The sequence below is a fragment of the Hyperoodon ampullatus genome (genome assembly GCF_949752795.1).
Source record: "Hyperoodon ampullatus genome assembly, chromosome: 13".
Lineage (NCBI taxonomy): Eukaryota > Metazoa > Chordata > Mammalia > Artiodactyla > Ziphiidae > Hyperoodon > Hyperoodon ampullatus.
Genome location: NC_136926.1, coordinates 22475496 through 22493200, shown reverse-complemented (window position 1 = coordinate 22493200; position 17705 = coordinate 22475496). Strand labels below are relative to the sequence as shown.

Genomic DNA, 17705 nt, shown 5'->3' with positions numbered 1-17705 from the left:
TTGAGTTCAAGGAATGAATTTGGAAGCAGTCAGGATTACAAATTTAGGAAAAGCAGAATGAGAGGTGTGCTAGCAGGATGGAATTCTTTACTAATAAATATTTACTGATGGATAGATTATATGTCTATGGTAGGCTATATGTATTTAGATATGAATAAAAAAAAAACCCTGCTTTTGAAGAACTCATTTTCTGTTAATTTGTTGTTTGTTTGTTTGTTCATTCATTCATTCAGTAATCATTGGGTAACTACTCTGTGTGAAACACCACATTGGAGATACAAAGATGAAAAGTCATTGTTTCTGCACTTCAGGAGCTTTTGAGTTGTGAAATATATTTCTGACATTCCCATTTGGAACACGGAAAAAGTGTTCCCTTATAAATGCTGTTTTAAAGGGAAGCTGCATGTTGTAGGAATGGAGTCCTGGCTTCAGAGCCAGGCAGTTCTGGGTTTGAATCTGTTCTGTCATTTACAAGCTATTCCCTTGGGCAAGTTACTTAACCTTTATCAGCCTCAGGGTCCTTATCTTTAAAGGAAGACATAATAACCTACCTTGCAGGATTATTCAGACTAAATAACATTACTTGTGTGGAAGTGCTTGTCACATACTAATGAATATCAGTTCCATTTCTTTTCCTTTCCGTAATATTGCTAGTCTTGTAATCCAGTGGCATTTTCTATGAAGTAGGTCATTGTGAACTGGCTAGATAATATAACTACCCTTTACAGGATAATTTTTTCTTAATGGAAAGATGCTTAAAACATTCTGAACAACTGGCTTGAAAATGAACTTTTAGAAAACAATTCCTCTGTAAATTGGGGAGGATCCACATTCAATTTTATATGCACTTGTTCATATGTTACTTTGAAATAATTCTTTAATTATTTAATGTGCAGCTTTTACATATGTTCCCAAGTTGATTATATGCTTTCTGAAAGCTGAGATTAATTATCTCTTCTTATATACCTCTGTAGCACTGAATACATGATACATGGTAGAGAATATGTTACTGATGAAAGGTTAAAGTTACAGAAAAATGCCAAAGATGAATTTAATTAAAAATATGAAATCATTTTGACTCTGCAGTTTAAAACTTGTCAACAAATAACACTAGAAAATAATGTTTCAATTTAAAAGTTTTATAGAAAGAGAGCTTAAAGGATAGAGGGTACAATGTTAGCAATTTTTGATCTTTGGAAGAGGTGCGAATCACACCATTGCTGCACCAAAGGTACCTGTCAAATAGCACACCAGAATTATGTGCAAGAATAATCTAACAGGTCAAAGAACAGCATTAATCTGGAACTGTTTAGCCAGTCGAGGCATCAGTTGTCTGTGAATGTCATTCTTTGTGCATGATTACCAAGACATAGTTTTATTAGTGGAGTTATGCAGTTGTATTCAGTTGTTGTGCTTGTTTTCACATGATTTTGTAAAATACAGGTAATTACCACTGAAGAGGTAATTTTTTGCACATTGATATTATACTTCAATAAAATTTCTGAATATTTCTCAATCAAAATAACTTATTAAGTTTTCTAGTTATGTAAGAACTGCTGTGCTATTCTGATGGCTCTTTTGAAAGATAATTCATTAACCCTATTTCTGCTGTTTCTGTTTTGGAATTGCTGCCATAATTTTATAGGAATGCCTCACCAGTAGGACTGTTACACAGATGAATGAAAGCATCCTGTGCTTGTTGGCAGGCACTAAGCAGGCTCTAAGCAAACTGAAATTCGTTGAATCTTAGCAGGGCTATTAAGAAAATAAGTACAAATTGTCAGGAGAAGAGAAATTTGTTCCTTAACATCATCACTTGACTCTTGGGTAAGAAATGTTAGGCAAGAAAGAGACTGTTTCAATTTGTCATCCTCCTGAGACCTCAAGATGTTATCTGCAGTGCTGAAATAAACCATTCCTTTCTATAAGCAGAGAAAATGAGAAAATGGTTTATGCCCAGATTGGTCCATTTAGTTAGGAGGACAGTCACATAAATAACTACCTAAGAAAACAAAAACAAAGAAGGAAAATGGGAAACCTGAATCCCTGGCATAGACCCTTTCAGGATTAAATCTCTGTAAATACTACGTGCAAAACAGAACTGCCGGTTTAGGGTAACTGTGATGTGCTAAGAGGAAGACATTGTGAACTTTATTAACCTTTCTTTACCTTAGTTTTTCTATCTGTAAAAATAAAAGCCATTTTCTTTTCATGTCTCATAGGGGAAAGCTAGATTAGCTCATGATTGAGAGAAAGCACTGGCATTAAGGGGTTACAGAGATGTAATGAGGATAATAACGTAATTACTGAACATGTGTCAGCAGTAGGATGTGACTATTTAGAAGTGCATAAGGTCCCAGGATGTACACAGAGAAAGAGCATATATCAACTGTACTTGTTGGCATCAAGTCCTATTTATTACATTTCTGTGACTTAGTTATTTTTCTTTAAGGTATATAAATATATCTACCTTAGTGAGACAGGAGAATCTTTGGGGGTGAGTCATAGTATAGCAGGAAGAAAGTGGGAGGCAGCATGATGTAAGTGAAAGAGTATGGATTTTGGCATCAATCCATCCTGATTGAATTTTTGCCCACGAGCTGTGCAACTTGAGCAAGTTTCTTTACTTCTCTGAACTCTTCAAGTTCTTCATTTTAAAAATAGGGTTGATAATGCCTACTTTCCAAAGTCATTATGGGAACTAAATGACTCATCTCATGCCATTCTTTCCCACTGAGGAGGGGTTCTTTGAATTCCATGAGCATACTACACTCTTTCTAGTCTCAGGCCTTTGCACCCCTTCCTGCAGTGCTATTTCCTTGGTTGGCTTCTTACCATCCTTAACTCTCAGCTTAAATGGTACCTTTTCTGGGTATGTTTTAAAATAACGTATGTCTCCCCCACCAGTTATTCTTTATTACTCTACATGTTTTGTTTCTTTATTGTACTTTCACAACTTATTTTATTTTTTCACTGTGTATTTGTTTACTCTTGCACTAGATACGAGCTTTAGAAGTGCAGAGACAGTGTCTATCTTCTCTCCCTTGGGTTTCATTGGCACAGGGCCTGGCATGGAGCTAATCATGCAAATATTTGTTTAAAGAATGAGTGAATGAATGTAAAGAACCTGGGAGAGTGTTGGTAAATTAGGAGGCACTTAATGAGTAGTAGCTACTATGGTTATTGTTAGTAATTGTACCTCTACTTATAGGTGTAGGTATCCATTCTTTCTCTGCTTCCTGCCCTAGTGCTCCAGGAGAGAGCAAAGAACAGTAGAGCTCTTGCACATTTGCCACTTCACTGGGTGTCACAGCCAAGGGGAAAATGGTTTCCTTTTCCTCGAATTAAAATTAACAGTCAGTTCTGGTTATTCAAGGTGGTTATTATGTTCTATGAGTTGAGCAAATACTGAGTTAGCAAATACTGAACCATTGCTCCTACGGGAAACACAGGGTTAGGTTCCTGCAAGTCTCTGGTCACAACATTTTTGTCAACTGATCAACACATAACTTTGTTTTATGTGTGCTTCTGTTTAAATATACCTGAGTTAATATATATTGTTGATTCATTAATATTGAACTCATGGCCAGCAGCACTGTAAATCATTCCTGAGCAAAGCTTATCTAACACATGTATTTTCTCTCTAAGGAACATAACAGGTTTGTACTTAGGAACACTCTAGCACTACACTTGGGGGCCATTTAAAACTGAAAACACCAGTGAAAAGGATACTTGTTTACTTATGACAGCTGAAGTAAGAAGACAGTGTCAGCTTGTTTTAGGAATATGTGGATTGGGTGACTCAGATTTTTTCTGCTCTGCACTTGTCCTTGAATGAACATGAAAGCACCAGGAGTATTGATTTTAGGGTTACAAATAAATTTTAGTAAGTAGTTGAATTCACAAATATAGAATCTGTGAATAATGAGATTAACTATACATATTACTATCCATTTTTTATATTTAATCTCATAACTTCATATTTTTGGCTTTACTTTAAATAATAATTTATATAAATATAATGTTTATATAAATAACTCTACTTCCATGGTAGTTTTGTTGTTTGTTTTATACAAAGTGCATTTCATTTTTAAGTATTCTTTTTGTTTCATTATAGGGTTTGCAGTGTGTATTGTCTGTGTGTGTTTGTGCATGCTTCTCATTGAGATGCCCAAAGCATCATTTTACTTTTAAAAACACCTTTAAAATTTTTAAATCTTCCACATGACTCACAATCCTGAATTGATCTTAATAGATTTATCCCTTGACTTTATTTGGGTTGTACTTTGACCCTGTCTGGAGTAGTTGGCAAATGGGCAAAATGCTAGTAATAAAAATCAGACCTGAGGGCTTCCCTGGTGGCGCAGTGGTTGAGAGTCCGCCTGCCGATGCAGGGGACACGGGTTTGTGCCCCAGTCCTGGAGGATCCTACATGCCGCAGAGTGGCTGGGCCCGTGAGCCATGGCCGCTGAGCCTGCGTGCAACGGGAAAGGCCACAACAGTGAGAGGCCCGCATACCGAAAAAAAAAAAATCAGACCTGAAAAATAAAAGTTATCTGTTCATCCATTAGAAGGATATTTGGATTGTTCCCAGTTTGGGGAAATTATGAATAGAGCAGTGGTAAACATTCATGTACAGGTTTTGTGTGAACGTCTGTTATTTCTCTAGGATAAACACCTAGAAGTAGGATTGCTGGATTATATAGTAAATCTGTATTTTACTTTATAAGAAACCGAAAAACTATTTTCCAGACATTTGCATTATACCAACAGTGTATGAGAATTCTAGTTGCTCTGTATCTTCACCAGCACTTGGTATTGTCTTTGTTTGTCTGCTGTTCAAATAGGTATATAGTGGTTTACTTTGCATTTTCTTGACTAATGTTGGCTGATGGCTAATGATGTTGAACAGCTTTCTCTTGTGCTTATTTGCCATCTGAATATCCTCTCTGCTGAAGTGTCTGTTCAAATCTGTTGCCCATTTTTTATTGGGTTCTTTATTTTTATTTTTTTAATTTATTTGTTTTATTTATTTTTGGCTGCATTGGATCTTCGTTACTGTGCACGGGCTTCTCATTGCGGTGGTTTGTCTTGTTGCAGAGCATTGGCTCTAGCACACGGGCTTCAGTGGTTGTGGCACGTGGGCTCAGCCTGGGCTCTAGAGCGCAGGCTCGGTAGTTGTGGTGCACGGGCTTAGTTGCTCCACGGCATGTGGAATCTTCATGGACCAGAGATTGAACCTGTGTCCCCTGCATTGGCAGGTGGATTCTTAACGACTGTACCACCAGGGAAGCCCCTTTGTTTTTTAACTCTTAAGTTTTCATAGTTCTTTGTATTTCAGCATCATTCTTGAAGGATGTTTTCCTGAAGTATTATAGAATTCCAGGTTTACATTTCTTTCAGCCCTTTAAAAAATGTCTTTCCGCTGCTTTCTGGCCTCCATGGTTTCTGATGAGAAGTCTGCAGTCATTTGAAATGTTATTTCCCTGCAAATAATATGGCGTTTTTCTCGGACTGCTTTCAAGATGTTTTTCTTTGTTTTTAGTTGTCAGTATTTTGATTATGATGCTTCTAGGCATGGATTTCTTTGGGTTAATCCTATGTGGGGTTTGCCGACTTTGAATCTGAAGGTTTGTGTCTCACATATTGTAGGAAATTTTAAATCATTTCTTCAAGTTTTTTTTTTTCCTGCTCCACATTTCTTATCGTCTCCTACTGGGATACCAATGACATGAATATTAAAGCTTTTGTTATTGCCCAACATATATTCCTGAGGCTCTGAATATTTTTGGTTTTCAATTATTTTTCTCTCTGTTGTTCCGATTGGGTAATTTCTTTTGGTCTATCTTTAAATTCACTGATTCTTTTCTTTGTAATCAAAGTTCTGCTATTGAGCCCATTCCTAAATATTTCACTTTAGTTATTGTATTTTTATGTTTAAAATTTTTTATTTGGTTTTTCTTTATATCTTTTATTTCTTTGCTGGGAATGTCTGTCTTTCCATTTTTCACAAGACTATTTGCCCTTCTTGCAGCATGGATATAATAGTTGCCTGGTTATTTTAATTTCTGTGTCATTTCAGAGTTGGCATCTGTTTATTGCCTTACTTCCTTGTGAGTAGATATTTTTTTGGTTCTTCATAGGCCAAGTAATTTTGCTTATATCCTGAATGCTTTGGTATTATTCATTGCATCTTGTTTACATTTTAAGAAGAATATAGTTTGTTTTAATAGGCAATTTACCTGGTTAGGTTCAGGCTATAAGTCTCAGCCCATATTTTGTGGACTTTGGTTCCCAAGTCCGTTAAGTTTTCAGAGTTTTTGTAGTTCTACTGGGACCTTTCTTTTGTATGCACCACCCAATGGCCAGTTTGAGAACCAGGTGGTAGTCTGTTCTGTAGTTTAGTTCTCAAAGTCTTGGTATGCTATTTAAGGTCAGATCCAAACACCTCTTTATGGGATCTCTCATAAGCTCCCTCCTATGTCTTTTCAAAAATTCCCCAACACTTTCCAGCTCTCTGGCTGCCCTCCTCCCTTTCCATCCTCTAGCCAAAACTAGGGCTTTAGTTTCCCTGCTCTGCCATGCATGTCCTAGAATCATGTCTTTATGAGGCATCAAGTAGTGAGAGGGCAGAGAGAGAGAGAAAAAAAAGCATTAGGGACTCATCCTGAGCTCTGGGGACCACAGCTCCTGTGATGAGGGTCCTCTTCCTCAGAATTTTATATGCCTGCCCAGCAGCCACTGCTGTTACTGTCCTTGGCACTGTTGGTTTGCCTGGGGTGTGGACTGGGAAAGAATGGAAAGAGGATTTTAAAAATGGAATTTCTCCACTCTTTCTGACCCTTGGGAGTTCTCTTTTTTGCTTCTCTGACCAGAAGAAGAGGACTTTACTTGGAGAGCTTTCTGCTTGCACCAATGAATACTTCCTCATTTTAAGCTGCTTTTGAATCCAAGATGGGTGATACCAGATGGGAAGAATAAACAGACCAACAGAAAACCCATTGCTGATTTGGTACTGCTTTGAATTCTGGTCTCCTTCCTCAATTCATCTGCTGCCATTTACAGAGAGCTCTTCCATGAAGTCTTTCCAGGATGTGGTTGTATTCAGTGGGAGAGATTGGATGCTTACTCTATCTTGCCTAGAAATGGAACCCCTTCTCTTTTGAAAAGATGTAAAGTGTATTGTTATGTTTTTGTGCTGGTAGGTATTGAGAGGCAGACATTTTCCTTTTTCTTGTTTTTCATTTTGATGTGTGGCACCTTAACACATGTGCCAGTGTAGAAAGCTTACCTAATATAGGAAGGGGAAAGAGGTAGGCTGTGAAGTTTATTGTTTAGAAAAGCATGTGTGAAATATTTGTGTAAGTTTTTTGGGGCATATATTCTTGCCTTTCAGCCCTGCTCTTACCACTTGCTTATGTCACCCTGTCATGTCCCTCTCCCCAATACATATTCTTTTCTGGAGACTCTTTGTGTGAGCTAGCAATTGACAAAGGTAAAGGCTATCAGTGGTTTAGGCAGCACTTCTGAAACTTTGCTTTCCCAAATACCTAAAAAGTCAGAAGAGAGGTACTGTTCCAAGGACTGGGGCTATAGATGGAACAGAGATGGGTATTTATTTATGTTTTTGAAAATTGTGTGAACTCTTTTATTTTCTTCTATAATTTTCCTATAAAAATAATTCTCCATTGATTATAAGAAAGTACCACTGTGGTGCAGGAGGTTATGCATGTGTCAGAACAGTGGTTATATGGGAGTTCTCTGTACTTTTCACTCAGTTTTGTGGTGAATCTAGAACTGCTCTAAAAACAAAGTTTATTAATTAAAAAGATTATCTCCCAGAAACTTCAAATAGATTTGACATTTCAGGAGATATGTTATGTTATTGTATGACTTTGACCTTCTGTGTGGTATAATGCTGTGGACTCCCATTTGAATTATAATTTGATGAGAAAAGCAAGAGTTATCAACTATCAGCTATCACCTCAGAAAGATCAGGGAGTGAGCCACTAATGGTGGTATTTCATCTGCTCAGGGAAGCCTTATGTAGAACTGTTGTATCCTAATATACAGCACTCATGGCAATAATTTTTAATAGACTGCTTTCTGGTGGAAGTGGATTCTGATTAATCTAGCATGGTTTGGGTAGAGTTACATTATGGTAGGTGAGATACCAAGTGTTTTTTTCAATAGTTAGTGAATCCTTTAATTCCCACATTGTTGGCATCAGTGTTTTTCGTAATTCTCTCTGCCCACCATTATTTTTTTTCCATTTTGCTTCGGGTTTTAGCACTTTCCCCAGGACCAGTCTATATGCGTGAAGGCACACATGCTCTGTGTTCTGGGGTAGAGGGAGGGTGGGTAGGACATGGGCACAGAACGCATGCTGAAGCCAGATGATTTCTTGGCGATTGTTCAGAAAATTCCCTGGTTTTCTTCTTGGCATGACTTTACACTCCTCCTATGCCACACCAAAGCACAAGATATGGGCAGTTCAGAACCATTACTCTAGGGGACTTCAGACTTCTTTTGTTGTTTACTTTTAAAGTTTAAAAGGGAAACTCCAGATGATAGTAGACACATCTTATAATTTGACATAAACTTTAACACTGGGAATTCCTCCAGTGCTAGAAATTGACACCTACTTAGTTATTTAACTCCTGGTTGTCATTTCATCTTTAACTGCTTATCAGATTTCTGGTTTCTTTTCAAAATATGATTTTCCCATAAGCTTGTTACTTTAACACTTTTGATATAATTAGTTTAAAACTAATTTTGGGAAAAAAGTTGATATGATATGAAACAATTATGATTGAGAGCAGATTTCTTTTGGAAATTGATATTCAATGTACCAAAAGCCATGTTGAAGAGAAAAACAATTCACAGCTGCAGATTTGGTTAGAACATTACGTTTAGGCCATTTGAGCCTCTGACTCTGGGTTGCAAACTAAATAATGGTGTTTTCTAAAATAGCCTTCAATCTCTTGCATGTACTTTCAGCATATAAGACAGACTAGTAAAAAATAGAAGCATAGTTTTCTGGAGAGATAGGAATGATTACTCCCAGCTGAGCAGGTAAAACATTGCTACATGAAGAATGTGTTCTTTGCTGATTCTCAACGTTTTATTTATTTTTATTTTTTTTATTTTTTTAATTAAAAAAATTTTTTTTTTGCGGTATGTGGGCCTCTCATTGTTGTGGCCTCTCCCGTTGCGAAGCACAGGCTCCGGATGCGCAGGCTCACGGGCCCAGCCGCTCCACGGCATGTGGGATCTTCCCAGACCGGGGCACGAACCCGTGTCCCCGGCATCGGCAGGCGGACCCCCAACCACTGCGCCACCAGGGAAGCCCCTATTTTTATTTTTAATATAAAGTGTCAGCAAATAGAAGCAAAAGAAAATCCACTTGAAAATGTCAGAAAATAAAAGAAGCATAGCAAATTGTATTGCAGGTAAAAATCCATTTTAGCCAGCAAACAAACAAGGGTTGGCTGAGAAGCTTGCTAATGGCTCCTTTTGTTTCTCTTTGATTTAAAGCCTCATGCTTGTAATCTAATTAACATCGAACTGAGTTGCAAGTACAGTGGTCTGTTTAGTTCAGTAATAACACATTTATATGAAAGGTTAATGAAATGAATTTTCCTTCCATTCAATTCATTAAAAATTGTTCTACAATCAACGGTTGCTAATGGAATAGAGATTAAATATTCATGTTCATAAATTTTCTGTGTCATTTCTGATTTTCCTTCATTTCTGCCTCCATAGGTTGAATTTTGCAAGTATAAGAATTCCCAAACAAAAAGCTTGATTTAGAGGTTAATTGCACACCATTAATTCTTTTATCAAAGAGGTAGTGTGGGATAGTGGAAAGAGTTTTTGGCAGCAGGGGCAAGTTTCATAACCACCTCTTTTGTGCAATAGTTGTCATAAGAACTTCTTGCAGAATATTGTGACCGTTAGTGATAAACTATGGAAAACAGTTAGTGATAAACTATGGAAAACAGCTAACAGAGTAGAGGTTCAACAAATGATAGCTAGAAAGGGTTTTGGAAAATAAAACATCTGTGCACTAAAAGTTATGATAATTTATAGTGGCAAGACTGCTATGGTAAGACTGGGCTCTTGTTAATTCTAAAATAGATGTCAGGCTTGGGCCTCAGAACACCTTGTAGTAATTCTAATAATCAGTGATCAGGGTAAAGTCTCTGAGAGGAAGGACTTTTTCATGTTTCTACAGATAGATTTTTGGTCATCTATTTTTGCCACCTCTTTCTTCTTTTCCACCTAGGCCAAAGGACTTTATTTAACCTGCATATGACGTTTTTCCCAAATAACAAATTTACTAGATAATTGAAGCCTACCCAATCAACTGCCAAAAGTAAACATTTTTTTTTAAAGATTTTTTTTGATGTGTACCATTATTTAAAGTCTTTATTGTATTTGTTACAATATTGCTTCTGTTTTATGTTTTGGTTTTGTTGGCCCTGAGGCATGTGGGATCTTAGCTCCCCGACCAGGGATCGAACCCGCACCCCCTGCATTGGAAGGTGAAGTCGTAACCACTGGACTGCCAGGGAAGTCCCCAAAAGTGTAAACGTTTTTAAAAGCAATTTTGATTTAAAATTTCCCTTAAACGTATTACCTACTTTATAGGCTTTTGAAACGGAAGTTGCCAAACATAAGTTAACTGTTTCCTTAATGACTGAAGGTTATCATTAAGATCATTAATTTTTGTTTTATGCCTAATTTTTGTCAGCCCCTCACCCACTTTACCAAAAGTAATTTCTATTCTGCAAGCTGGTAAAGCAGATGAGCCACCTGATTAAATAGCAAATGCCAAACTGAGAGTGAATAGTGAGAAATTCACTTCAATTTTTAAAAATGTACCCACTCTTCATATATCATATGTGATATCAGTTAGCAATCATTGTTACAACCCTTTGAGGTCATCCCTATCATCCTCTCTGTAAGTGGAAATGGCACATGAATTTGGGTGAAGTTAAGTGCCTTGGCTAAAGGCACACAGCTAAAAAGCATCTGGGATAGGATTCTAATGTCAGCCTTATGAGTCCTTTCTCTTCTGCAACAGCTGCCCTGGGAATAAGTCACATAGTTTCAGTTCAAAGCTTTTGTAGTAGTTATTTTTATTTGTTTAGTATATACCCTTTTACTTTGTGTTTGGAAGTTTGTTGTTAAAGGAAGACCAAACTCTAGAGCTGCACTTTCCAATACAGTAGCTACTAGCCAGTTGTGGCTATTTAAATTTAATTAATTAAAATGAAAGGACATTTAAAATTTAGTTTCTTAGTCACACTAGCCATATTTCAAGTGCTCAATGGCCACATGTGGCTGGCCAGAGGCTAATGTTATTAGTACAGAGAACAGTTCCATCATTGTAGAAAGTTTTATTAATTTCCCCCTTGTTCTAAGTGAACATACATAACAAAATATATTACAAAAATAATTTGTGCTTATGTATCCATGTAGGTGCCTATTTCATGTGAGACAGTGGAAACTTACTGAGGACATGGGTTCTGTCCCTTCATGTTTATATGTCATATTTTAATGTGACATAATGTATGATTTGTAATATGTTATAAATTTTATAGTGGGTAATATGTGTTTATTTACATTTTACTTGTACGATGGATATGTTTTAAGTAATACAAGCAGTCTTATTTTCCTGTATAATGCATTCCTGAAAAATGATATGAAAGTCAAATATGTGGAATATCAAACATACAAATCTTAAACAAGAGATTGACATGTTCAGTGAGTGGGGAGCGTTAATTCCTAGAGAACTGAAAAATAAAATCTCAAATCATGTCTTTCCTTTTAAGAATCATTTTTTAATATATATATTCTCTAATTTTATATTTTCCATCAAAAATGAACATAGTTAGCTGTTCTTTGTTCATCCAGTGATGTTAAAGCTTTTCTGCTTTTGGCACCTTGTAATCATTTTCATTTTTGACCCAGTTGTGGTTAAATTATAGATTAATGCTGCTGCTTTTTAAAAACTAGAATCAGCATTTCTATTTTCCCAATCTCTACTCATTTTTAAATAAAATAATAAGGGAAAAGTCAGTAAAATAGTTATGTAATTTACAAACATTGTTGACAAAGATGGTGATGATGTGGTAGCAGGTGGTATGATTGGATTGGCTAGCAGGTTATAGTTAGAGATATTTATTCTTCAGAAGATGTAAAAAATTTCAAATTCAAACAGTGAAAGACAGGTTAGGAACATTAAAGTATAACATTTAAAAGTGCAGATTAAATCAAAAGCAGAATATTTGGGAGCACTTGAACTAAGTAATAGATTGTATTGTACATATAAGTAAACACTTAATTTTTTAAAAAATTAACTAATTTATTTATTTTTGGCTGCTTTGGGTCTTTGTTGCTGCCCATGAGCTTCTTCTAGTTGTGGCGAGTGGGGGCTACTCTTCATTGCGGTGCGCAGGCTTCTCATTGTGGTGGCTTCTCTTGTTGCGGAGCACGGGCTCTAGGCACGCAGGCTTCAGTAGTTGTGGCACGCAGGCTCAGTAGTTGTGGCTCGCGGGCTCTAGAGCACAGCCTCAGTAGTTGTGGTGCACAGGCTTAGTTGCTCCACGGCATGTGGGATCTTCCTGGACCAGGGCTGGAACCCGTGTCCCCTGCATTGACAGACGGATTCTTAACCTCTGTGCCACCAAGGAAGTCCTTAATTTCATATATCATTACATATTATATACATTTGTTCTATATTTTATGTTATAAATATACATGTGTACCTATGAGCATAGGAATTTACCTCATTACTCATTTGAGCCATGGGAGAGTAGGAAGTTTAGGTTATTATTGGGTTCAGTGATGATTTAGAATTGTGAACCCAGTAATAAAATGTTGAAAGAAAAGACTTAAAGGTGCTTCATTGCTTCCAGAGGTACTTGAAGGGTGAAATGGCTTACTGTTTCCCATGTTTAGTCTTTGAGTGTTTTTACTTTAACCGTGTCGTAGTCTGTTTGGACTGCAGTAACAAAATACCATAGACTGGGTGGCTTAAATAACATTTATTTTTCACAGTTCTGGAGGCTGGGAAGTCCAAGATCAAGGTGATGGCAGACTTGGTGTCTGGTGAGGGCCCACTTCCTGGTTAATAGGTGGCTGTCTTCTTGCTGTGCCTGTTCTCATGTGGTAGAAGGGAAGAGGGAGCTCACAGGGGTCACTTTTATAAGGGCACTAATCCCACTCATGAGGGCTCCACTCTCATTACCTAATCACTTCCCTAAAGCCCTGCCTCCAAATACCATCATAATGGGGATTAGGTTTCAACATATTAATTTTGTAGGGACACAAACATTTAGTCTATAGCAAACTCTCTGAGATGAGAAGAATGTCCACTTATTAAAGACCAAATACTAACAATTTTAACAAAAAGGCATAAATACTTTGGTGATTAGTTACATTTTTATTCCTGCCAAAATGTTACAAACCCTAACTATTAGTAAACAGTTACTGTAGGTAGCAGTCAAGACATTTATAGCTTTTTATATTCTTCCCCTCTAGACTGTGAGCACTTGAGGATACAAGTCCTGTGGTACACATCACAGTGACTGGTGCTGTAGATTTTTAGAGAATGTTAATTGAAGGCAGGATGGAAGGAATGAAAACTTATACTTGTAAACTACTTGTATTTCTGTTATTTGTGAGATTAAGTAGCATGTGTGGAATAATCACTGAAAGTTCTTTGTGGTGAACAACAAAAAATATATGAATGACTCTGCAACACTTTAAAATCTGGGCATTCCCCCTTTAGTCCAGTGTATTAACTAGCTCCCTATAAGTCTTTTTTTTTTTCCTTTGGCTGCCCTGCATGGCATGTGGCATCTTAGTTGTGTGGCATGTGGAATCTTAGTTCCCCAACCAGGGATTGAACCCGTGCCCCTTGCATTGGAAGCGCAGAGTCTTAACCCTAAGTCTTTCTTCTTGGCTAAAGCTTCAGGTTAAAACCATTGTTCTCAGGGTTTAGGTGCTCTCAATAGTCAGTCCCTATTGCATTCCCTTCTCCATCTGCTACATAACCAGTGACCAGAATGTGGGTATATGCGTGGGGAGTGCTGAGGCAGGGGGTATGTTATCTGAGGTTGGCTGGGCACCAAGTGTTCAACGTTTCTTCATAGACCCCACTATTCCTTGGTGTGCTGCACATATACTGCCTCTCCTCAATCCTAAGTGACCCAAATTTGCCCCTTTCTCAGATGACGCTGCTTCCTATGAAACCTGTGATAGTAAGAGAAATATTAGGTCACATCAATCTTCTTGAAGTTATAGTAAACAGCTGTGAAACTCAGCACTTGACCTTTGCTTTGGAAGAGGCCGGTGGAGAATCCTCTGGGTGGCTGCTACACCTCCCAAGACCTGTTAGTACCAATTTCTTTTAGTCAGGTGGTTCAGATTTTGTCTGGGAGCCTTACAGCTGTGAATTTTCCAGTTGCCAGCAGTCTTATATGGAGCAAGGGGGAGGAGTGAATAAAGCAGTGATAGGAATTGGATAATATATTGAATAATGAAATATTTTCAATATTTATTGGACTCTCCTTATATTCTCTTAGTCTATAATTATGTTTTCTTGTTATGATTATTTTCTCATTAACTAATAATCAAAATAGCTCACTTTATTAAGTATTTACTCTATGTCAGGCACTGTGCTGGATTCTTTTTATTCTATCACAGTAACCCATAATCTAGGTTTTATCGTCATCAGCTTGAACTCCATAGTGGCATATCTCTCACAGAAGTATAGATAACTAATTTTTATTCAACAGCTATTCATACATGCAATTAATATTGCATGGGAGTAAGTTGGGAGAGCCCCACTTTGTAAATTAGGTGCAGGGATATGTCAGAGCTTGACTCACTATGCTATCTTGACAAGAATGCAACTCTAAGCTTTTAACTGAGAAAATCTTATAAAGTTGGACTGGGGATTCTGGAAGGACGTAATGGAGGATCAAGGGAGACCTTGGAGCCTTCTCACCTATATCTCTTTTCAAAATCTTCTGGAGAAAGGAAGCCAAGACTATGAGCAGCATGGTCCAGTCATACCTTTTTTCATCTAATTTATGAGTGTCCTAAGAAAACAAAACATGCATGCCCTTCTTTAACTCCTTTGTGTATTTGACACCATAACTTGCCATTAACGCTGAACTTTGCCTACCTACTAGGGAGTGGGTACATGGGGAGTGGATGTCATACTTTTTGGTGATTTCATTTGGCAGATAGTAAAATCAGTTATTTTCTCAGTGAAGTAATGAACCATAATGCTTTGCTTTAAACATGCAAGAAATTATCAAAATTCATTGAGACTAATTTAAATTTTTGTGTTTTTTCTCCAGTTTTATTGAGATTTAATTGACTTACAGCACTGTATTAGTTTCAGGTGTACAGCATAATGATTTGACTTACATATACTGTGAAATGATTACCACAGTAGATTTTTGTGTTTCTTAAAATATATACCTAAAATCATTACTACAGACACGTTTTGTCTCTCTCCATAAATAATAGAGTTTACAGATATTTGGTGTGTATATATATACACACACACACATATATAAATACATTTTTTAAGTTTAGTTTTAATATAGAATTTATAGAATTATGTAAACTATAGTTAATTTTAGTTGGAATGTGGTACATATTGCCTCTTGGGTTATAGAAATCACCTAAAATGTGAAATGAAAAGGGTGGTGAAAAATGTGTATAGAGACATTAAAGATTAAAAAGTGGCTGAGTCCAGTGAAAGGAAGTGATCTTATCAATTAGTAATGAAAGTGCATTTACAGGTTATTGTCTTACTGGAGTCTGAGTTTTAACAGCTGCTAGTAGTTTAAACTAATAGAAGTCTGAATAGCTCATAATAATTGTGAGTATTCATTCTGTTTATGGATTGTTTCTTAATAGAAACACTGAATAGTATTGCCTATCTTACATTACCTCAAAGTGTAGTTACAAAAATGAAATAAGTAAATATGTTTTATAAACATGAAAGGTGCTCTCTTTCACTCTGTATGTGTGCATAATATAAAATTATAAAATTATGTATTAAATTTTTTGAGTAGTTGTTTTAGGAGTTGTTTGAAACTTCATTTATATTCCATGAATACAATTTGTTACAATTGCAAAGTATACTGGACTGAAAAAGTTACATTTGTGTTACAAACATAGAGTATTGTAAAAGTATTTAAGTTAAATAGGGGGCCAGGTATTTTAGAAGCAGGTGTCATATAAGCAATGAATGCATTAATAATATGTCAGTTTTATGTGTTATTTAATCAGGTACAAGGTCCTTTGCTGGTTAAATACTGGTAACACATTGATCATTTACTTGTTTTTACTCTGTGTTCAAAAACAAACTACACATTCTTAAGATCATTCTGAAGTTTAAATATTTTATTAATTTTCTGGCCTTTTCTGCAATTAGCTGGAAGGAGGGTTGTTTCCTTATATTCACAGTTGATAATACTAGTTTTTTTAACCAATCCAATTAAACAATACAAAGGACAGCAACCTTATTCTGTTTCTAAGCAAAGCACATGTATTTTTAATAACAGTTTTAAAATATTATGTCTGAAACACCACATTAAATGTAACCATGTTGTGTTACTCATTACAGTTATCTTAATACTAATCACATATTGATTTATCCCTTTAATTAATGAGGAGAAGTATAAAATACGTGGAATTTGAATATCTCTCATTTGTCTTGCGCTATACCAGATACTTTGGTGACATGTAAAGAAATCTCCAAACCCCTGTCCTTGAGGAGCTTATGCTATTAAAGGATAAAAGATTTTAAAAATCATCAAAAAAAGTAAAAGTACTATATGAATAAATACCAAAGAATGTGATAAAATCAATGTGTTCTAGAAGGGAAAAGAATGAAAGTTTTAAACGTAATTTGCCTGAAAGAAGTATGCTTACATTTTATGATGTTCAGAGAAATCAGATTTGATTATAAACACTTTACTAGGTTTTTGAACCAAGACCGCCTCAATTTTAGTTCTGCCGACCTGTTGTTCTAATCAAGAATCCTCATCAGCCTTGGTGGAGCATTGTGTATAAGTAAAACATGCATTATCTTTTCTTTATTTCCAGGCATACTTCCGACAGGGTGTTGCCCTCCAGTACCTTGGACGTCATGCCGATGCCCTGGCAGCCTTTGCATCTGGGCTGGCTCAGGACCCCAAGAGTCTCCAGCTTCTGGTGGGGATGGTAGAAGCAGCCATGAAATCTCCCATGAGAGGTAAATATGATGAAAGTATTTGGTCCAACACTAATTTACATTAGAACATTTCTAGGCTTTGAAGACTTTAGACTCAGGCATTGAGAATGGATAGGTTATGAAATTAGCTAAGATTGGATATTTTAGACCAAAGAAGACCAGGAATCACTGTCAATAGGTGACATTAATGAGGCACAATGGAATGGGATGGTGGTAAGGCCACTGGCCTGGAAGTTTGTGGACCTAGATTATATTTTGAATTTTTTGTTAACTAACTGTATGACTGGGTAAATGAATCAAATTCTCTGGATTTTAGGGTTACATAAGGAATCCCTATGTTTTTTGTAGTTCTAAGATTTTGTACCTCTAAACCAAAACACCTCTACTAGTAAGTTGATCTGCTCAGTTGGACCAATATGCCATCTAGAAATAAACA

General features: G+C 36.5%; 1 protein-coding gene across 2 annotated transcripts in view; it reads left to right on the top strand.

Moving 5' to 3' along the window:
* Positions 1–17705, top strand: part of TTC28 (tetratricopeptide repeat domain 28) — a gene marked incomplete at both ends in the record, with an annotated part of 616677 nt that overhangs the window by 293701 nt on the left and 305271 nt on the right. For both annotated transcript variants that reach the window (XM_079717073.1, XM_079717072.1), the window contains one exon: positions 17143–17290. In XM_079717073.1, coding sequence (XP_079573199.1) covers positions 17143–17290 — 148 coding nt within the window. The remainder of the gene's footprint in view (positions 1–17142; positions 17291–17705) is intronic.